We start from the raw sequence: 21,925 nt of genomic DNA, 5'->3' as shown, positions 1-21,925 counted from the left end.
TCCACTGCCGGCGCAGGGTTCTTCTTTATGGAGAAGAAGGACAAGATCTTGTGTCCGAGTATCGACTACCGGGGTCTCAATGACATTATGGTTAAAAACCGTTACCTGCTACCACTCATCTCCTCAGATTTCGAGCCTCTCCAGGGGGCGATCATCTTCTCCAAGTTGGACCTTCGGAACGCCTACCATCTGGTTCAGCTACGGGAAGGAGATGAGTGGAAGACTGCCTTTAACATGGCTAGCGGGCACTATAAGTACCTGGTGATGCCATTTGGACTGACCAACTCTCACGCAGTGTTCCAGACCCTGGTCCGTGATGTGCTCCGAGACATGCTGTGAACCGATTTTTGTTTGTCTACCTCGACGACATCCTCATTTATTCACGGTCAGCTCAAGAGCACGTCCTCCATGTCCGACAGGTCCTCCAGCGTCTCCTGGAGAACCAGCTTTTCGTGAAGGCGGAGAAATGTGAGTTCCATCGCTCCACCATCTCCTTCCTAGGATACATCATCACTGCAGGGAATATTCAGATGGACCCTGACAAGGTGAGAGCGGTGGAAGATTGGCCTCAACCCACATCCAGAGTGCAGCCGCAACATTGACAAAACGCTGATAGGCTTGACGAGACAAAATGAACTGGCAACAGACAAACAGAGAATACATGTATAAATGCACCCGGAAGATGGGTGACACCCGGAGGGGGGCACAAAGACACGTGAAACAGATCAGGGTGTGACAGTGTCATTCTCTGCTCAGCTTCATGACTGATTCCTGTGAGTAACACACTGACTGAACAGTTGCAGCTGCAGAGCTGAAGAAAGGAGCTGTTGGGAAAGCACTTTGGATGGAATGTAGCTTCACAACTCAATTATAGGGGCTCTTCTCACACAAACACAAATCGCTCATGCCCATGCATGCACCCATCCTGACCCACCCAGACATGCACATGCACATACACACTTTAGACAGAATATTTGATACAAAAAGAAGGAGCCCCTTTTTTCCTGCTTAAGGCAGAACTCCCATTAAACTCAGCCAGGCGCTTTCTTTGCACAAAAACTTTAAAAAGCAAGGCTCAGAGACGGACAACAATACTCCCAAGGCATGTCTCACTTCCTTTTGTAAATGTAGAGGCAGCAGAATGAGCATCAGCCTTTCTGACAAGCTATGATAAACCTCTGCAGACACAGTTGAGAGAGAGAGAGACACAGTTGAGAGAGCGAGAGAGACAGAGAGAGAGAGAGGATGTTGCACAACATCGAAACAGACAGTGAGAGTCAAACAAACAGATGCACACAGATAATGTTTGCTGTCCTATTATGAGGAGAGGACAACCACAGAGAGGACAGAGAGAGAGTTTTCAGTTTTTCTTTCTGTTTTAATTAACTGTTTCATAGCCCCGGGTGTTGGGAAATAACATAAGACAGCAAAAATACACATTTACGAAAAATAAGGTCTGTGGTAAATACAGGCTTAGGAGATTTGATACATTTTGTTCTATGAGGTAATCTTCATCAGCTAACGGCACTTTTTGTGAATTTTGAAGCATTTATGTGATCAAAAATGCACTTCAAGCACATAAAAGACTTCATAATTCATAAAGGTTGTGTTAACTGACTGATATCTCATAGAACAAAAAGTATAAGATCTCTGATCTTCAAAGCTTGTGTTAACCTTATTTTCGGCATTTATTACAAAACCTTATCCTTTCCCCATTCATTTTCCCAATAGAAATGGCTCAAGGAACCTGAGGTAACTCATTTCTGTTTTTGAGGACTACAAGCTGGCGAGCTCTATGGCGCTGCCTGTGTTAATACAACCTTTTGGCCACTAGAAGCCTCAATCATTCTCCATGGTAAATACCCATCACCATTACACCAGAAGTAAACATGATGATACGTAGTATAGTATTGATATTGTATGACTGAAATTGCAATGATAATGCTCAGGCTCAGCAATGCAAGTGGCTGGAGTTTGGACAGGAGGCTCAGTGGCGATTTTAGTATGTAAATCTTGGTGGGGCAAACTCCCCAAAAATGTTTTTGATGCATGCCAGCAAAGCCACAACACTAACAATACATTCATTCCACTATAACGGTAACAAACGGTGCCACAAAAACTGTTAGGGCCTACATAAAGCTGTCCCAATAGCAGAGCCTTCCTTTCAGCACCATGGAGTGAATCCTTACGACCGTAACACCTGGCTATCAGCTGTGCCTTGTCTGGCAGCGAAGCAGTTAATTCAGCCTAATTTACTGCCTTTAAAAAAAACATAGCTGATATGGCTGACTTGTTTAAACAAATGTGGTTTCTACTGACAATTGAGATGTACAAACTATGGCATAAGGGAACGATAAGCGGATAAGAGGCTATGGTAATTTCGATTAAGACATTAATGAGTGAGCTAAGATGGATGTCATCAATATAACTATTTGTTCAGCAATTTTGAAATGAAGAGCCAAAGAATTCAGAACATGGGCCGTTCTTACAGTATTTTTCCTGTACACCAAGTCAGAACTGTAAGATAAATAAAGGGGGCATACTGTATAAGCAGACAATGAAAGCTCTTAAAATATTAAATGATTACATCTGTCTAAAACAGGCTATACACTACATGTGCACCACCAAGTCAGAACAGTAGGCTAAGTTATGAGGTGGAAAGGGACCAAGTTATTAGTGTGAAGCACATGGGCTGCTAACAGCTTACTACACAACATACACTTAGTATTACTTTCTTAGCTACAGTATACATATGTCCCTGTCATATTACATCATTTATGCAGCAGCATAAAATACATTTTTGGACTCACTATTATGCTGTGCTCACTTGAACAGGAAGGTGGCACGGGGGTCCTTCTTGTGGGCAAATCTTGTCTGGCATTCTCTGGATTTATGGTTCTTTCAAGACAACTGGGAACTCAGAAAAAAACAAGGTTGAATCAGGACGTCAGTGATCTTCAGGTCGGAGCTCCCGACATGGAATTGCGAGTTGGATGACCGTTCAAAACGTATTTTCCCAGTTGGAGCTTGTTTTTTTTCCCAGAGTTCCCAGTTGACTTGAACTCACTAAAGTCTGAGATTTCCCAGTTCCGAGTTTCCAGTTGTTTTGAACACGGCAGAAGTCATTCTGGATTGACAGCATGGACAATGTTTTCAGCCTTTTCTGGCCTATTGTGTTGCGTGTGAATGTTTATTCGTTTAAGTTTGGAAAAGATACTCTTAAACCCAGACTTGGACTACACACCCTCTCCAACAAATAGAAGGCTAGTGATTGCTTTGCAACACTTGCAGTTAGCCACTGATTCCTTCCAAACCACTCATTGTTGAATTTGCGATTTCCAACTTTCTGTGTAATGTTTATGTCCAATGGCCGATGAGCACTGATACGTTTTTTCTATAATTTCTCTTCATATGACAAGAATTGAAAAGGATTTGCCAGTAGATTGTCGACTTAATTAATGATGATGACTGCTTGTCTAACTTGCTAGCTAAGATTTTTTTAAAGTATGATGTTGATTTTTAAAGTATGATCAGTCCAATCAAAGCTGCGGTAGATATAACGTGATTTGACGTCATTTTATCTGTGGCCAAGTGAAACAGTATTACTTTAGACCGTCCCCTCGCCCATACCCGGGCTCAAACCAGGGACCCTCTGCACACATCAACAACAGTCACCCACGAAGCGTCGTTACCCATCGCTCCACAAATGTATGGCACCACCCAAGGGGCTTGAACTTTCTAGCTCTACCTGTAGCTTTTGTGGTGATGTAGTGTCCCTATGAGTGACAGAACACTGAGCAAATCATGGCACAACTAGAGAAGATTACCAACTCCTACGCTCTGGCTGCCCCTCCACCACACAAAGCACTAAGCTATGCTGAAACACCTGCATTTCTGATCTGCCTTACTCAAGAAAGCAAAAAAGAGACCATGTTTGTATTATTTTTTACACTGTTTGCAAACTGATATGTGACACGTAGTAATGACAAAATAACATGTGAAACAGGGGAACAAATATTTCAGCGAAACAGGTGGGGCTCAAAAACCCACCTGCCTTGAATGTTCGCTTTACATTTTGTAATACTTTTTGTTTATCCATAAGATTACAGTAATTCCTTCCTTGGTTAGATGCTTTTAGAATTAGTGGACTTTACTGGCAGTAGCAAGGGTCAGGAAAAATTCCAGGCTGTCTGCCAATGAGGTCAGGAATAGAGGGGGCTCATCAGCTGAATTATCGCAAATGAGCGAGCGAGAGACAAACCACGTGATCAATCCACCGGAAGTAAGCAAAGCCTGGCCCCTCTCAAAATGTCGGCGCCCGGAGAAGACACGCTTCCGAACGAAGATGGAGAGATGGAAGAAATGGAAGGGGGTGGCAGCGACGAAGACGAAATGGAAGAAGAGGGAAAGGATGGAGAACAGGAAACTCAAGTTTATGTCCCCGGAAAACAGCCTCTCCAACCCGGAGAGGAGCTCGAGATGGACCGGTCGGCTTACCGCATGTACCACGAGTGTCAGACAGGTTGGTCCAACAGTTAACTAGCTAATAGAGTTATTTTATTGCCCATCAAACAAATTAATTAGAATGTTTTAAACGTACAATGTCACGAACTGTTATTTCAAATGTATTGGATAGCTTGTTTGCTAACGTTATAGCATTAGTTTGTAATTCACCAAAGATTGATCTAGATGGGCACTTGCTGATTGTTTTGCTCTGTCACCAGGTGCTCCTTGCCTGAGCTTCGACGTGTTGAGAGATGCGAATGGAGACGGCAGGGAACAGTATCCCCTCTCTATGCTGCTCTGTGCAGGCACACAGGCTGACGCTGCCCTCAGCAACAGGTAGCTGTCACACCCACCGATCCATAACAATGACACTCAGCATACACTCAGATTGCCTTCCTATTGTGAGGCTGATGTGAAGGGATCCCCAAATACTTACATTGAATATACTTTTTGCACACCCCGCTATTGGTAGTCCTTCATTGCCCAGGCCTCATTGACTTATCCTACCATACCTTTTCTCCTCCTTCCTCTAAGACTGCTTCTCATACGCATGCACAACCTCCACGGTACTACAGAGAAAGTGAAGGAGGGGGACGAGAGCAGTGATGGAGAGAGTGATGAAGAGGATGATGATGAAGATAAGAAGCCACAGATGGAGTTGGCCATGATGCCTCACTACGGAGGGATCAACAGAGTCCGAGTGAGTTTAACTGTTCTCATTGTCTGAGAGTATCTGAATATCTCTTGCACCCTCAGTTTGTTCTTCTGTACATGCGCCCTGATTGGACTGTGTGTGATGTGAGGCAGCAGTGGTTTGAAAGGCTCAACATTAACGCTGTCTATTTTCCCACCAGGTGACCCATCGTGGAGATCAGTCATTGGCTGCTGTCTGGTCAGAGAAAGGTCAGGTGGAGATATTTGACCTCCGATCCCAGATGGAAGCCGTCCACAGTTCAGCTGCCATGTCAACCTTTGTTAAACAGCAGAAGGAAGCCACACCCCTCTTCAGTTTCTCGGGTCACATGAGTGAGGGCTTTGCCATTGATTGGTCGCCCAAAGTACCCGGTGAGTCGGTCCATTGCCACGTCTGATGTTTTGGTACGTCTAAAGCAGAGTGCATATTCCTCACCATCCGCTGTGTAGATACTGTTCTATGTATAAGGGGACGTCTACTATGTTGGCTTCCATCCGAAATTAATGAGAATGACTGGCTCAATCTAATTACCTTGATGATAAATTAGATTTTTTTTTGTACAGGACTAGTCTTAATGTGGTTCTGGGAAACTGTCCCTAAATAAATGTGAATACAAGAGTAGAATAATAAGCTCATTTATTAGTATGTTTTGTCTAAAGGTCGGCTGGTCAGTGGCGACTGCAAAAAGAACATCCATGTGTGGGAACCACAGGAGGGAGGGACTTCCTGGCAGATCGACCAACGGCCTTTCAGTTCTCACACCAAGTCCGTGGAGGACCTGCAGTGGTCACCCACAGAAGCCACGGTATGATGGGAGAAGCAGTGGGATGTTAGGCTGAGTGACAATATCAGTAGATGTAAAGAAACTTTACTTTTTTAATGTCAGAAGAAGCAGACATGAAATGAGGTCAGTTGCAGAATTATAGCTAAAACTGCAACTTTCTTTCTCGTTGTCATCTTTTTCTCCCTCCTCCCTCTTTTCTCCCTCCTCCCTCTCTTTCATCCTACCCCCAAGGTTTTTGCGTCCTGCTCTGTGGATCAGTCCATCCGGGTCTGGGACACCAGAGCCCCGCCCAACTCCATGCTCTGTGCCAAGGAGGCACACTCCTCAGACGTCAACGTCATCAGTTGGAACAGGACTGAACCATTCCTCCTGTCTGGCGGGGATGACGGACTTCTGAAAGTTTGGGACTTGAGGCAGTTCCAGGTAAGAACTGCAGTGGGGTTAATTTGCCCCTAGACTTAGACATTAGTCTAAGGTTGGGATTTAGGGAGAGTCAGCTGATCCTACGGTACCAACCAGGGCAAGTTTATTTTGGGAAACTGAAGGCTAAGTTTATCGTTAGAACCTTTGTAGGAGTATCATTACATCTCAGAGCTGTTTCCCAAAACCATCATTGCTAAAGTTGCACTTGAAAACATTTGTTATTTAGCATTTAAAGGCAGAGACCGTACAGGTGCATTAAAGCTGGGACTGAGAGACTGTAAAATAGCTGCTTTCTCTAGGCCATCAGACTGTTTAAATAGTCACCATTAGGGTTGCACATTTTAGGGAATATTCAGAGGTGAACATTTTCTGTGGGAATTAACAGAAATTAATATTAATACCATTTAAATGTAGATGTTTTTTTGCTTTGGATATACACTACCGTTCAAAAGTTTGGAGTCACTTAGAAATTTCCTTGTTGATGCTGGCCTTCTAGGCAGAGTTGCAAATAAAAATCCATATCTCAGACTGGCCAATAAAAATAAAATATTAAGATGGGTAAAAGAACAGACACTGGACAGAGGAACTTAGCATCCCCGAGTCGCCTCTTCACTGAAGCTGACAATTGGCGTCAGTACGCCTATGTAGATATTCAATTTACAACATTAACAATGTCTACACTGTATTTCTGATCAATTTAATATTATTTTAATGGACAAAAAAATTGCTTCTTTAAAAAAAACGAGGACATTTCTAAGTGACCCCAAACTTTTGAACAGTAGTGTATTTTCCATAAATGGAGACAGAAACATATACCTTTTACCTTATCATAAGTAGACATAATTGCAAATTATTAAATACTTCCAATAGACATTTTTAAAATGATTTAGTTGTGAATTGAACTTTTTAATTAAATGAGTTCACTGAATAACAAAAGAAAAGGAATATTTAATGGTCCCCAATGATCCATTGTAACCAAAAATGTTTTCAACATACATCTGTAAAATGATATTCTAGAAACAAAATCTTTGGTTGTCTTCCTCTCAGGCTTCCATCTCTTCTCCCTGAATCTCATCAATGTTCACCTCTTGAACATCAGACTGAGGCCTCATCTTCACTTTCACTTTCCAACCTTGTTGAGGATGGCTAGTTGTCAGGCTCAAAAAGCCTCGGATTTGCCTGGATGACCACCAATTTTTCAACCCTTGTATTGGTCAGCCTATTGCGTGCTTTGGTGTGTGTGTTCCCAAACAAGGACCAGTTGTGCTCTGAGGTGGCTGATGTTGGTGGGATTTGGAGTATGATGGAGGCAACAGGGGAAAGAGCCTCGGATCCACAAAGTCCCTTCCACCACGTGGCTGATGAGATATGTTGGCACGACTGCCATATTGCATCTCCATCCCAAAGCCCTTGCTTGGAAGTGTACTTCGCCAGACTGCCAAGAATCTTGCCCTCATCCAAGACAAGGTGGCGAGACACGGTAGTGATGACACCATAGGCCTTGTTGATCTCTGCACCAGACCAGATGCTCTTGCCAGTGTACTTGGGGTCTAACATGTACTCTGAGGCGAGTATGGGCTTCAGGCAGATGTCTTCACGCTTTTTAATGTATTTCAGAACTGCAGTTTCCTCTGCTTGGAGAAACAGTGAAGTGGGTAGGGCAGTGGATTTCTTCTCTTACATCTGCAAGCAGTCTGAACATCAGACAGGACGGCATTGTCTCCCTGAATCCGTGCAATGGCTTCTGCTATAGGTTTCAGGAGTTTCAAGCTGTTACCACCCTCTCCCAAAATACATAATCCAGCACGATCCTCTTGATGGGGCTTGTCCATATCGGCAGGCTGTGATATGGCCATTTCTTGGAGAGACTCCTTCCCCTCCAGGAGACTGTCAAACATGATGACAACACCAACGGGTGTTGCTGGGCAGCTTCAATGTGGTGCTCTCATTCTTATCACATTGCTTGGTGAGGTAGATTTCTGCTAAAACTTGATGACCCTTCACATACACTCTACAAGAGAGCCAAGGAAATGGTTAGGTATCTATTGTTTTCAATGCCATGGTGTCATTGAGGAGAAGCGAGGCGGCCATCTCTGTCGGCGCCGGAAGTATTTCAACCACCCATCAGAGATGATTGCAATAGTCTGCTTTCTCGATGATTTGCTTGACCTTCACTTGAACTCTGTTGAGCTCTGCATCCAGCAAATGAGTAGATAAAGCATGTCTGGTTGGGGGGGTGTATGCTGGGCAAAGAACATTCAGAAATCTCTTCTAAGACACATTGCCTGTGAGCATCAGAGGAACCAGTTGCATACACAGCTCGATCAAGACATTCATCAGCATTTCTCTGACTACGTTCCTCCATTGAGTCAAAAAAAACAAATGATTCCAGGAGGACCATGAGCTGTTGCTATCGGTAAGGTGTCTGATTCATAATTTTCACCTCAAATAGAAGTAGAGGGACTTTTGTCAACTGTTGCTTGTTGTGAGCGCTGAGAGAACTTTATGCACTTGGCCAGATGATTCTGCATCTTTGTTGCATTCTTCACATATGATTTGGCACAGTATTTGCAAATCTACACAGCTTTTTCTTCTTCATTAGCTGCAACTTTAAATAGCATTTCCGGGTTGAACAGGAATACCAGGATGGTTGCAATTTTCTCAAAGGTATTTTTAAAGATTTTCTGGAAAATATTGAACCCATAAAAAGTAATGGAAGGATGGCAAATACCGTAAATGCCATCTTTGCATCATTATTGCACCATCTGGGTTGGTTTGTTTGGGTTTAAAATGGCTGCAGTCCCAACACTCTTAACAGATTAATTGTCACTGCAGGCCACTGCTGCTGAACAATCACACACTGCCATCAATCTCTACCTGTGTTTTCTGTGCATCGGACAATAATCAAATACAATTTTATTGGTCACATACACATGGTTAGCAGATGTTAATGCAAGTGTAGTGAAATGCTTTTGCTTCTAGTTCTGACCGTGCAGTAATATCTAACAATTTCACAACAACTACCTTGTGCACACACAAGTGTGAAGGAATGAGTAAGAATATGTAAGTATAAATATATGGATGGCCGTGCGGCATAGGCAAGATGCAGTAGATGGTATAGAGTACAGTATATACATATGAGATGAGTAATGTAGGGTATGTAAACATTATATAAAGTGACTTGTAACACATTTATTACATCCAATTTTATATTATTAAAGTGGCTAGAGATTTGAGTCAGTATGTTGGCAGCTGCCACTCATTGTTAGTGATGGCTGATTAATATTCTGATGGCCTTGAGATAGAAGCTGTTTTTCAGTCTCTCGGTCCCAGCTTTGATGCACCTGTACTGACCTCGCCTTCTGGATGATAGCAAGGTGAACAGGCAGTGGCTTGGGTGGTTGTTGTCCTTGATTATCTTTTTGGCCTTCCTGTGACATCGGGTGGTGTAGGTGTCCTGGAGGGCAGGTTGTTTGCCCCTGGTGATGCGTTGTGTGATAAGTCCTCTGGTCTCCCCCGCCCCTTCTCTACACCCACGGCAATCCTGTCCTTTCCTGTATGATGGCATTTCAAGATGTGGGTGGAATGTAGAGGAAAAGTTGGCTCCCACACACTGGCCCTTTTATTTTATTTATTTTTAGCTTCGAGGTTTAGAGATTTGATATTTCTCTGAAGTGCTGGAGGAGCACCAAATCGACAGTGATTACATGGTCTGACTCGTATTGCGCTTTAGAACCCTTGGGAGGTCGCCCATGGGACTGGTCTGGGGTCAGTGTGTGTTTGACAAGGCAGATCTTAGAGATGGTTATGCAGTTATTCTAAACCAGAATGCACACAACGGAAGTGAGGAGAGATGATGCTAAACCGTAATATTATCTACCTGTGCTTTCAGTCGGGCCGGCCGGTGGCTAACTTCAAGCAGCACAGCGCGCCAGTGACATCAGTAGAATGGAACCCTGTGGACTCCAGCGTGTTCGCCGCCTCTGGAGCGGACGATGTAGTCAGCCAATGGGACCTATCAGTAGAGTCAAGTGATGTGGGTGCGAGGGCGGAGGGGGTGAAGGACCTGCCCCCCCAGCTGCTGTTCCTGCACCAGGGTCAGACAGAGGTCAAGGAAATCCACTGGCACCCGCAGATACCTGGAGTGATGGTCTCTACTGCTCTGTCAGGCTTCAATGTGTTCAGGACTATCTCTGTATAGTTGTGTGTGTGTGTGTGTGTGAGGGTCTAAGTGTGTGTGCCTGTGTTTTTTACTTCTCAGTCCCCTCACTGCTCTGTTGGCATGCATTTACCATGTACTGTGCATGTATGTTATTCCTTCTGGCCTTCACAAGTAGCATGTGTACCAACATGTTCAAAATAAAAGACTTTACCAAATTACTGTTTTGGTGTATATTTTTTCTCAACCCAACAAAATGCCTGTTGGTTGACATGAAGGAATGAGATCATGAGCTATTCATTTCCATTGATGTACGCCCCCCTATGTCTTTATTTCTAGAGTGATGCTAATATTACATTTTGCTTTTAGATCAAAGGGTTTAGTACAGTGTCACCTTTTATTTGAGGGTATTTTTATATTCAGCTGTGGAAAAGATGAAGAGACCACTGCAAAATGATCAGTTTCTCTGGTTTTACTATTTATAGGTGTGTGTTTGGGTAAAATTATTATTTTTTTGTTTTATTCTATAGTCTTCTGACAACATTTCTCCCAAATTCCCAATAAAAATAGAATTTAGAGCATTTATTTGCAGAAATGACAACTGGTCAAAATAACAAAAAGATGCAGTGTTGTCAGACCTCGAATAATGCAAAGAAAACAAGTTTGTAATCATTTTTAAACACCATACTAATGTTTTAATTTAGGAATATTTGGTGGAATAACCCTGATTTTAAATCACAGCTTTTATGCGTCTTGGCATGCTCTCCACCAGTCTTTCACATTGATGTTGGGTGACTTTTTTCCACTCCTGGCGCAAAAATTCAAGCAGCTTGGCTTGTGACCATCCATCTTCCTCTTGATCACATTCTTGATCTGGTGGTCCTCCATCCACACCTTGATTGACCTGGCTGTGTGGCATGGAGCATCGTCCTGCTGGAAAAACCAATCCTCAGAAACCAATCCTTGCATCACCGATCCTCCACCAAGTTTCACAGTGGGTGCGAGACCAGGAGAGGCCTACAAGCCACAGTGTCTCACACCCACTGTGAAATTTGGTGGAGGATCGGTGATGATCTGAGGGTGCTTCAGCAAGGCTGGAATCAGGGAGATTTATTTGTCTTAGTGAAGGACGCACGAATCAAGCCACGTACAAGGTTGTCCTGGAAGAAAACTTGCCTAATTCTGCTCTGACAATGTTCCCCAACTCTGAGGATTGTTTTTTCCAGCAGGACAATGCTCCATGCCATACAGCCAGGTCAATCAAGGTGTGGATGGAGGACCACCAGATCAAGACCCTGTCATAGCCAGCCCAATCTCCAGACCTGAACCCCATTGAAAACCTCTGGAATGTGATCAGGAGGAAGATGGATGGTCACAAGCCATCAAACAAAGCGAGCTGCTTGAATTTTTGTGTCAAGAGTGGCATAAAGTCACCCAACATTAATGTGAAAGTCTGGTGGCTAGCATGCCAAGATGCATGAAAGCTGTGATTGAAAATCAGGGTTATTCCACAAAATATTGATTTCTGAACTCTTCCCAAGTTAAAACATTAGTATTGTGTTTAAAAATTAATATGAACTTATTTTCTTGCATTATTCAAGGTCTGACAACACTGCATATTTTTTATTTTGACCAGTTGTCATTTTCTGTAAGCAAATGCTCTAAATGACAATATTTGTATTTTGGAAGAAATGTTGTCAGTAGTTTATAGAATAAAACAAAAATGCTCATTTTATTCAAACACATACCTATAAATAGTGACACTGATAATTTTGCAGTGGTCTCTTAATTTTTTCCAGAGCTGTATATGCACACAGTAGTCTTGTCCAAATACCCATAGTAGCATACTACATACTTAAACTCCATGCTATTCACTCACCGTTTCGTTCTATTTAGCATGTACCGTTTAGTAAAAAGTATGCAGTATGCCACAGCTGCAACTCAGTAGCGGCTCCTGATTGGCTGAATAGGTGGGGCGGGGCAGAATGTGGGTGGATTTTTTCCAAATTCAACAGACATGCATTACATTAACCAGCCTGATAATAGTTCATTTCCAATTTGATTCATTTCTCTAAACTCTGAATAAAATAGGAATGGAGTTATAGGCCTACTCAGGCTGGTTATAGGAAGACTCACATTTGACCTAGACCATATAGCTCATCTATCCTATTTAAGGACTGAAGACAAACTAATTTGGTTCCATTTCAACAAAGTGCTGTAACAGAAAATAATGAAATCAAACAGCCTAGTAGTACACACAAACGTTTAAAATGTTCAAATCAAAGGGCTATTGCACATAACACGTGGACAGTCGGGTGCATGCAAATTCAGAACTGCTGGACAGCACCATAAACTGAAGTTGGGCTGAGGCTTGATCCATTCATTAAATAGATAGCCACGCCTACAACACAAAAACAATCCATATGTTCAAATCAAAAGGCCTGATTAATATGACATCAATAACACAGCCACATACCAAGTCCCTGGTGCCTACACATTCACTAATCAAAAGATGGTTTAGTATTTAAAAGCACCGACGAAAGCCAAGAGAACAAGAAACACTTTTCAATTAGAAAACATAAATCCACGTAGTTTTTAAGGAGAAAAAAGTATACGATGCGATACTCGTGATCATTGTAAGAACAAAAACGGCATTTGAACACCACCGCAAACAACCTGGTCTCAGAGCATTTTGTAGTATTCTGTATTTAAAGCAGATACACTCCATTTAGAACGATGTTACGTTTCGTATTGTATGTATTAATTTTTGGATGTCCATTACACATTTCATAGCTTACGAATTTGCAAAACGTATGATATGTTACGAATTCTAGCTAGGTGGCTAATATTAGCTGGGATGGGCGTTCGGGTTAACAGAAGGGTTAGATAACATGCTAAGTAGTTGCAATGTAGCTCAAAAGTAGTTGAAAAGTTACTAGACGTTCACGTTATACGCCAACCCATCCTATCCACACGACCAACCACCCTCCTTTTGTTTTTGACTGAAGTAACCATCTGTCTTATGTAACCATACCAGACGTAACATATACTAAATGGAGTGTCCCGGATTTATATACACAATAATATCAAATGTTCTAAGACCAGGTTTCCGCAGAAGCTTGCTATTGGGCATCTTCCCAATTAATAATAGCCTAGTTTTGTTGAAAGAGAACTCGGGGCTTATCACTCGCAGCCCACCTCTTCCAATGCATTGTGGAAACGTGTGCATCGAATTCTACTATATGAAGAGCCAAAATTAGCATAACATATTGGCATTTAAACCATACACGATTTAAGAAAATTCACATAATATAAAACGTTCTATTGTCGCATAATGAGAATGCGTCATGCTGGACTGCATGGTTTCGCATTTGTGACTAATTTCGGTAGCACATCCCTATTGATTATCAGCTGTTGTCAAAGCCGAAATGAGTATGACATCTGCACATTTAAAGTATACTCGATTTTTGAAACGTCACATACTGTAAAAATATATATATATATATGCATACTCAAACGTCCTATTAGCAGTTGTGGAAAAAGTACCCAATAGCCATACTTGAGTAAAAGTAAAGATACCTTAATAGAAAATGACTCAAGTAAAAGTGAAAGTCACCCAGTAAAATACTACTTGAGTAAAAGTTTAAAAGTATTTGATTTTAAATATACTTAAGTATCAAAAGTAAATGTAATTGATAAAATGTACTTAAGAATCAAAGTAAAAGTATAAATAATTTCAAATGTCTTATATTAAGCAAAAGAGATGGTACCATTTAATTTTTTTATTTACTGATAGCCAGGGGCACACTCCAACACTCAACAGACAACATTTACAAACCAAGCATTTGCGTTTAGTGAGTCCGCCAGATCAGAGGTAGTAGGATGACCAGGGATGTTCTCTTGATAAGTGTTTGAATTCGATCATTTTATTGTCCTGCCAAGCATTCAAAATGTAACGAGATGTAACAACAACAACAACATGTAACAAAAATATAAATAGTAAAGTAAAGTACAGATACCCCAAAAAACTACTTTAAAGTATTTTTACTTAAGGATGAAGCAGTTATAGAATGCTTAGGCTCGTTGATATAGGCTGTAGCAAAAGCTAGCCGAAATATCAATTTTACTGGTTGAAGTATAATGCAGTGCATTTGCGATGATGACACAAACATTATATTAAGAAGGACATTCATACGAGCCTTAAAATCCAATCATAATCCAAAAGTAGTGTGAAAGGCACTCATAAACTACATGTAAATAGGCTTTTGTTTTTGCTGGTGTTCGATAAGAACTCCCCCTTGTTCTGCCACCAACTTGCACAGCATGCGCACAGCGCACTCATGCGGCACTATTTGTAAACACAGCTTGTTTTGGTTGTGTTTTGGATGATGTTTCTCCAATAGGAAGTGAATGGTGAATAATGTACTGTCATTTGAGACACTTTTATCGTAAGTTAAGGTGTTTGTGAACACCTACATGAATAAGAATGATACCATGATTATAGATATGTGAATGGTGAGTGAGAAAGTTAGAGGGATGAAAATCATACCCCCACCAAAAAATGCTCATCTCCCCCATTATTGGTAATGGTGACAGGTTTGCATGCTTTGTTGGAGCCTAACTTTCACACTCATTATTCATGAATGATTTTTCTTAATCATGGTATTATCAGGATTGATTTAGAAGTGTTCAGAAACATTGTATCTACTCACTTAGAAAATGACTCACGTCATCATTCAGTTTCTATTAGGCAAAACAAAAACAAAACAAACTGCAAATGCATCCAATGAGTTTGTAGTCACAATTTTGATGTAGTCAATATGTGCTAGGAATTCGGGACCAAATATTAAACTTTTGACTACTTTGGCAGACTAGAAGCGACATTTGTCCAAATGCTTGACATCTACAAATGAGGGGGGGGGGGGAGAGACTAGATCTATAAAGTGCTTTCATTTCTAAACAGTAAAATACCCTCAAATAAAAAGGTGACATTCTGTCCTGTCATCTCATATGAAACATTATCTCATATCCAAAATGCTGGAGAACATAGCCACATTTTAAAGGTTGGCATCCCTGTCCAAATACAGACGTAGTAGAGTGTTTTCTCGCATTAATATTCCTGCCATCTTTCCACATAAAGTTAACGAGTACACTGACACAAGGAAACACTTTGCTGAAACATTACGCTGTAAGGAAATATGTTTATTGAAGTAACCAGCATATCCAAGAGGATCCATCACGAGATAAAGAACATGTCCAGAGACAATTCTTTCCAGACCCCCTTCTCTTCTCCCTACAGCATTACTTGTAAGGGGAAAGGGGGATACCTAGTCAGTTGTACACCTGAATGCATTCAACCCAACCCCGTTGTACAATGTTGGTCCAAAAGAAGCATTAAATATAAGGTCATACATGCTTTGCAACTGAAATTCAAAACATGAGATGAAGCACATCAATTTCAGAGATTGTCAGTGGTTGTTAAAAACAAAACTAAGAACTTCTGTAATTTGACTACACAGGCTAAATGCATTCAAATAAAAATAGGCCTACATTGGATGTAATTTAGGTCAGAAAAATTCTGACGTGAGAAATTAAATATTGGAATGTGAACAGTTCACAGTTTTAAAAAAATAGGAATGACAGATTTATTTAATGAAAACACCATAGATATTAAAGCTCTAAATAAGAGGAAATTCTTAAAATGAGGTATCCATAAACAGAGTAGGGTTGTTCAATGAAATTAGTTGCTTTTGCATCCTTTGATATTTTAAGTAGAAATTGTGCACCAATATTGGATTTAAAAGCCTGTTATATTAAATGGCTATTAAGTAGATTCTATAAATCAGATTTTTTTTATGAATAAAATTCAGCATTGACATGTCCCTCTGTGCACTGACTTCTCAGAAGATTTTAACCCACTTCACCCCAAAATTGTAAAACCCTAGTTATTCTGTTGCTTTTCATTTCTGAAGATAATTTATTTATTGAGTTTAGTGATTCATTAAGGTAAAAAAAATAATTTAAATATTAAAAAAATAAATAAAGATAAGTCACTCATTTTAAGGTCAACCCTGTTACGTGAACTGAACTTGTCTTAATATCGTAAAACTACTCATTTTTAAATATTTTTTTCAAATAAACTAATAGTCAAATCATAGTGTAAACGAGAGCTGGTTTTACTCTTTTTGGCAATTTTCTGGTGTTTTGTGGTGAAAAACTGAGTGGGTCGAGCTTTAACTCGTCAACCCTGCTACAGGCTAATAATGTTTAACTTAATAAAATGTTTTGAACCTTGCATTCAATTGCCCCTCCCTTTTGCAAGCAACAAGCTTCCATTCCCCCTGTCACAAGGTGATTTATGGCTGATTTAAGATGAAATCATTAACCCTGTTACAGTCAACACTTATTTTATTTGGCAGTTATAGTATATTGAGCTGGGAAAACATGTTTTATTAAGTTGAAAATGTGCTCATCATTACAGAATGTAACATTTTTGGTGAAATATATATTTTTTAACCAAGTTACACTACCTTAAAAGGACTACTTTCGTGGAACAACCCAGTGGCATTTAACAATAAAATCACTCAGGAAAAAAACAACACTTTCCATGCATTAGGTGGAGAAACAGGTGGCAAAAAAATCTATATGTCCTAAAAAGGCTGATTCATTTAGTTTGTTTCTAAAGAGCATTAAGATGCAATGCAAAACGGACAACAAAGCAATTTGCTCTGAGCAAGACATGATATGAAAATACAACATAAAGAAGGAAGACATGGCTATGGTGAGTTAAAGCACAGGGATATGAACAATAACTCCCTTTAAGGCACCTTCAGCATAAGATACTAGTCTTTCTGTATCATATGCACTTTCTCTTAAGAAACACCTTTGACCTGGTAAAAACTAAAACATGTTAGTTAAAACACTTCAATTTGCCTTAATCATTGTCATTTAAAAAACAGTCATTATATTTTACTGAGCACTGATTTAACAGTAAAGCTTCCAGTTTCTTGAAATGAATTAAAGTGCTGCAAACTAGGCTATTTATTCACTGAAAACCTGCTTGGCCTAAAACAATACTAGGCTATTTATTCACTGAAAACCTGCTTGGCCTAAAACAATACTAGGCTATTCTTTGTATTTTCAATTGAGACATAATAAATTGAAGTACAGTGTCTGTTAAAAATGTAGCATTTCAAATCTGATGTCAATACATAGGTGGCTATTTCAAAGGTCATATTTTTCTGTCCATCAATTGGAGCTTATAAGATTGATTCAATGAAACGGATTCCTGTAGTAACTGTTTACTAACTGCATGTCTATGACTGAGGATCCAAAGGAGCAATTTGGTCCCAAAAAACATTTCAACAGAGACTCTTAAAATATCCAGTTCTTCTGAAATACTTAGCTTTGGTTAAACCTCCCTTTTGAAGGATAATTTGCAGAACAATGCATAGAGGAAGTAAACTGTACATAGTTCACAACCAACGAGGAACCATTTTATCCTCTCATTGATTGACGTAAGACACTCTTAGCACTCTTATAGGCCGATTTCATCATCAAAATCATCTTCAAATGTGTAGCCCCGTCCATTGTCTCCCCCTTCCTCCTCCTCCTCCTCGGAATCAGTCTCTGAGTGACAGTTGTCAACCCTCCTCCTGTCCAATGGGGTGACACCCTCATACCCTGAGCTGTGTGAGGAGGCGGGACTGGAAGGTGAATCCGCCTTGTGGTTGGTGGGCTGTACCTCTATTCCCATGATTGGCAAGCTGATGACGTTGTTCCCTCTCTCTCGATCTTCTTCGGTGGGACTCACATGCTCTTCCTCAACATCTAACCCCTGACCTTCCTCCTCTGACGCTTGGCGAATGATCTCCTCTCGTTTGTCGCTGAATCTCACCTTCGGCCTCTGGCCTTTGGCCTTGAGCCCTCCAGTCCCCTCTATTATCCTTCCATGTCCCACCTCATCTCCCTCGATCTCTAAAAGCTTCTTCTCATTCAGCTCGTTCCTTATGCTGACAGACTGATCCTCCGCCGCCATTTTAAAATTCTCCACTTCAACGACAAGACTTTTGCTTGGACTGGAGACGTCTTCCTCATTAGCGCGAGTCCTAGTCCAGTCTGAGTTCAGCCCCAGTCCATCCATCACCCCCAGCACATCACCCATGATGGATGGGCCCAGGTCGAAATCCATATCGAGTGTGAAAGACGACACCGACTCGGAATGCTGAAGCTCACTGTTCAGTGGGCTTCCGAAGCCATCCGTGACATCATCAGTGTGGTTAAGTGGCGTCTCGGAATCAACGGGCGCCATTGAGTCGTTTGTTGCCGTGGCACCCGGAGACCCAGGGTCAGGGCTGGGGCCGACGGTAGCCAGGAAGGAGGTGTCACCGAAAGCATCTCCGCCCCTCCCGATGTGCATGGTGTGGCGGAAGTCCCCCAGCGGAGCTGAGATCATGGTGGGGTCCAGGCGAGGCGCCTTGTGGGACGACTTGTGGAGTGGCATGACAGCTGAGAGAGGGAGAAAGAATTATGGAGAAAGGAGGCAAGAGGGAAAGAGAAGATGGGGTACAGAGGGAGAGAAAAAGTGGTGTAAAGAAGAGAGGGTGAGAAAAAATGAAAGAGTGACAGAAAGAAAGAATGAGGCCAGAGACGGGGAGAAAAGAAAACCAGTTGGGTGAGACAACACATCAAGCAGAAACACTTCTATGCATCAGAAAACAAAATGGCAGACTAAATGAAACTACTAACGACCTACCTTGATGTTCTTACTTTGACGTGATCTATTTATGCGGACACTGAGCCAAGTTCAGTCAGTGTGAGACAAATATCAACTCAATAAACCTATTTAGAAGACACATAACAGAAATAAAATACCTTCACAAAAAGGTATTTTGACAGTATATAAACCTACAGTGAACAGAGAAGTCCATTCTAGACTGTCAACATAGATAACAGAGAGAAAGTGAATGTGAGGGGCCCTGAGCCAAGCTGTCACTGAGGGGCCATTTCCCTTGATTAGTGTCACTGTACAGGGCAGACTTCTATGGTCTTATATACAGTGACCTGTCATGACAGGCCTACATGAAAACATCGCTGTTGTGCAAGAGTGTGAGAAACCAACTAGTCTTTGGCATTGATATTTATGCCAAGGCCATGCTGGGACTTGCAAGTGAAACATACTTCTGCCTGGATTCCTTCCCTCGGGGTAGGGGACTTTAAAGCCACAGACAAACACTATATAGGGCAATATTAAAAGCAATTACAATGATTCACTATTGCATTGAATTGAAAACTATATTGAAAATGGACTCAACCCGGTGTTACTGAGCTTTTAAAAACAATGAGGTAGCCTACATTTAAAAAGCAGTCTGTCATTAGTTTACTATTTACCAATAACTTCCATCAGAGGATGAAACAGTAAGCGGTTGAAAGTTAATTAGTCCCTATGTGCGTCCCCTTGTCCTTGCAGGTGATATGCCTAATCAAAGCAAAATCAAAAACTCCTCATAAAACTGATCGCTTTTATGCGGCAGGGCAGGCTACATTAATTATGTCAAACTTACTGCCAGCCATAGCTCGGGACCCCATTTCAACAAATAATAATGGCTGCTTATTGAACTCTAAAACGTATCATATAGATTGCCCAGGAGTACTAGTCTATGGAAGGCCATAATGAGTGATGTAGATGGGGAGGGAGGAAAGGGGACAAAACTTGCGCTCCGCCGATCAAGTTTCTGAGGGGAGTGTTTCCAAAGCAGAAAAAGTATGGAAAACTTACTTTGATTACGCTCGTGTTTCTCTTCCTCCCGCCTCACTATCCCTCTTTTCATCGGTCTTTTCTTCTTTATCCTTTATTCTGGCTTCTTCTCGCTCTTTCCCAGCGTCGTTCGTCCCTTTCTAATATTTCTTTTTCTAAGGGATTGGCAAGGAAGTGACGCGATATTTTATTAGGGAGTGTTTTATGGAGGGAGAATGACGGGGTCTAGGGTCCACATCAAGTGCACACATGATCAAACAATCAATAACTAAATGTTTTTGATACAAGGTTACAAGTATGTAGCATAAGGGGCTCCCGAGTAACGCAGCGGTCTAAGGCACTACATCTCAGTGCAAGAGGTGTCACTACAGTAACCTGGTTCGAATCCAGGCTGTATCACATGCGGCCGTGATTGGGAGTCCCATAGGGTGGCCCAGCGTCGTCCGGGCTTGGCCGGCGTGGGCCGTAATTGTAAATAAGAATTTGTTCTTAACTGACTTGCTTAGTTAAATAAAATACAAATAATTAAGCTACATTAATGAGAGATCTTCTCTCTCTCTCCTTCAGCCAACTCCCTTAAAGCTGAGGGTGGCAGTCAGAGGTTGGTGTCATTCCTTTACATGATAGAAACTTAGCTAATTACTATGGGTGTAAGAAATTGGCTACAATTCCTCCCTTTTCGGGAATGCTGTCAGGCAAGTCAGTCGTCATACTCAACCACTGAGCAGCACAACATGCTTTGTCCTACAGCGCACTGCCTGTGGTGTCTAACACTCAGTTCCTCTTCGCTAATTTGGGTCAGTCCCGCTATTATCCTTCTTGAAAGGGGACTTTGAGGAAATCCTGGATCTAGGTAATCAGAATGCTGACCGCTGCTGTAGGAAGACCTTCCGCTTGTTGTGGGACAAGAGAAACTATCTCTGAGCGCCCATTCAGCGCCATCTCATACTTCAGGGAATCACAGAATGGTGAGGCATGGAAGTGACTCACTGTTTTGTGGGATATCGTCACCCAAGGTTTACGTAGCTGTGGGAGGACGTGTCTAAAGGTTAAATTGAATGGGGGTCTTCTACTACTGTGAGGATTGAAAATATGCTTGGCCTATCATGAGGGTGTCTGTATGTTAAAAGCAACATTTTGCAACATATGATGTGACTAGCGGAAAGGCTGTGGCTGGCCTTGAGGTATAGGTAGTTATCATGAGTTGTGGGAGACACGTACAAGACGTAGGCAGTTAAACATACTGTATTTTGTTAGAACTCAAACTTAGCAGTAACAAGAACCAGAAGTGAGATAACGGTGAGCGCATAGATATTCTACCCAGAAACAACTACACCTGCCAATGGGAGCGCCCGGGGGCTGGGACCAGTTGGGGCGCCAACAATCAACATAGATTGAGTAAATTTAAACCACACTTGATCTCTTCTCTGACAGGCCAGCTCAGAAGCAGGAACTACTACTGTCAGAGTATTGTCAGAAGATATCTTTAGGGTGTTGGCCAGTTCTCTGTTTGCCCTGCGTGGTGTTACAGCGGACGCGCATATACGAAAATTGCATTTACCACTTATTACTTAGCTAATAAAAAATACATAGCATAAAATC

At 41.6% G+C, this 21,925-nt stretch overlaps 2 protein-coding genes across 3 annotated transcripts; one reads left to right on the top strand and one right to left on the bottom strand.

Annotated features, from left to right (window-relative positions):
- Positions 1-4,275: 4,275 nt before the first annotated feature.
- LOC139421499 (glutamate-rich WD repeat-containing protein 1-like) lies at positions 4,276-10,784 on the top strand. The gene is made up of 7 exons (XM_071172458.1): positions 4,276-4,522; positions 4,725-4,842; positions 5,041-5,206; positions 5,361-5,571; positions 5,860-6,005; positions 6,216-6,407; positions 10,300-10,784. Exons 1-7 carry the CDS (start codon positions 4,309-4,311, stop codon positions 10,606-10,608), a joined length of 1,356 nt encoding a protein of 451 aa, XP_071028559.1. The 5' UTR covers positions 4,276-4,308; the 3' UTR covers positions 10,609-10,784.
- A 4,963-nt stretch (positions 10,785-15,747) lies between these two features.
- Positions 15,748-20,488, bottom strand: LOC139421488 (uncharacterized). 2 transcript variants are annotated; one of them, XR_011635637.1, is made up of 3 exons: positions 20,345-20,488; positions 17,667-19,074; positions 15,748-17,622 (listed from the first exon to the last, which is right to left on the bottom strand). XR_011635637.1 is itself a non-coding variant. In XM_071172441.1 (2 exons), the coding sequence occupies exons 1-2, from the start codon at positions 20,394-20,396 to the stop codon at positions 18,104-18,106; spliced, it is 1,023 nt and encodes a 340-aa protein (XP_071028542.1). In that variant the 5' UTR covers positions 20,397-20,488; the 3' UTR covers positions 15,748-18,103. The 2 variants fall into 2 exon arrangements, 1 of the variants encoding a protein (XP_071028542.1); XM_071172441.1 differs by having other exon boundaries at positions 15,748-19,074.
- Positions 20,489-21,925: the final 1,437 nt, after the last annotated feature.

The sequence above is a fragment of the Oncorhynchus clarkii genome, chromosome 2 (genome assembly GCF_045791955.1).
Source record: "Oncorhynchus clarkii lewisi isolate Uvic-CL-2024 chromosome 2, UVic_Ocla_1.0, whole genome shotgun sequence".
NCBI classification, from domain to species: domain Eukaryota; kingdom Metazoa; phylum Chordata; class Actinopteri; order Salmoniformes; family Salmonidae; genus Oncorhynchus; species Oncorhynchus clarkii.
This window is presented reverse-complemented; position numbering and strand designations above follow the sequence as displayed.

Excerpts from the sequence above, each read along its gene's own strand:
- LOC139421499 (XM_071172458.1), top strand. The coding sequence starts at position 4,309 with ATGTCGGCGCCCGGAGAAGACACGCTTCCGAACGAAGATGGAGAGATG. Across the intron at positions 4,843-5,040 it reads GACGCTGCCCTCAGCAACAG|ACTGCTTCTCATACGCATGC; the intron begins GTAGCTGTCACA and ends CCTTCCTCTAAG. Across the intron at positions 6,408-10,299 it reads GGGACTTGAGGCAGTTCCAG|TCGGGCCGGCCGGTGGCTAA; the intron begins GTAAGAACTGCA and ends CTGTGCTTTCAG.
- LOC139421488 (XM_071172441.1), bottom strand. The coding sequence starts at position 20,396 with ATGAAAAGAGGGATAGTGAGGCGGGAGGAAGAGAAACACGAGCGTAAT. Across the intron at positions 19,075-20,344 it reads GAAACACGAGCGTAATCAAA|CTGTCATGCCACTCCACAAG; the intron begins GTAAGTTTTCCA and ends TCCCTCTCTCAG.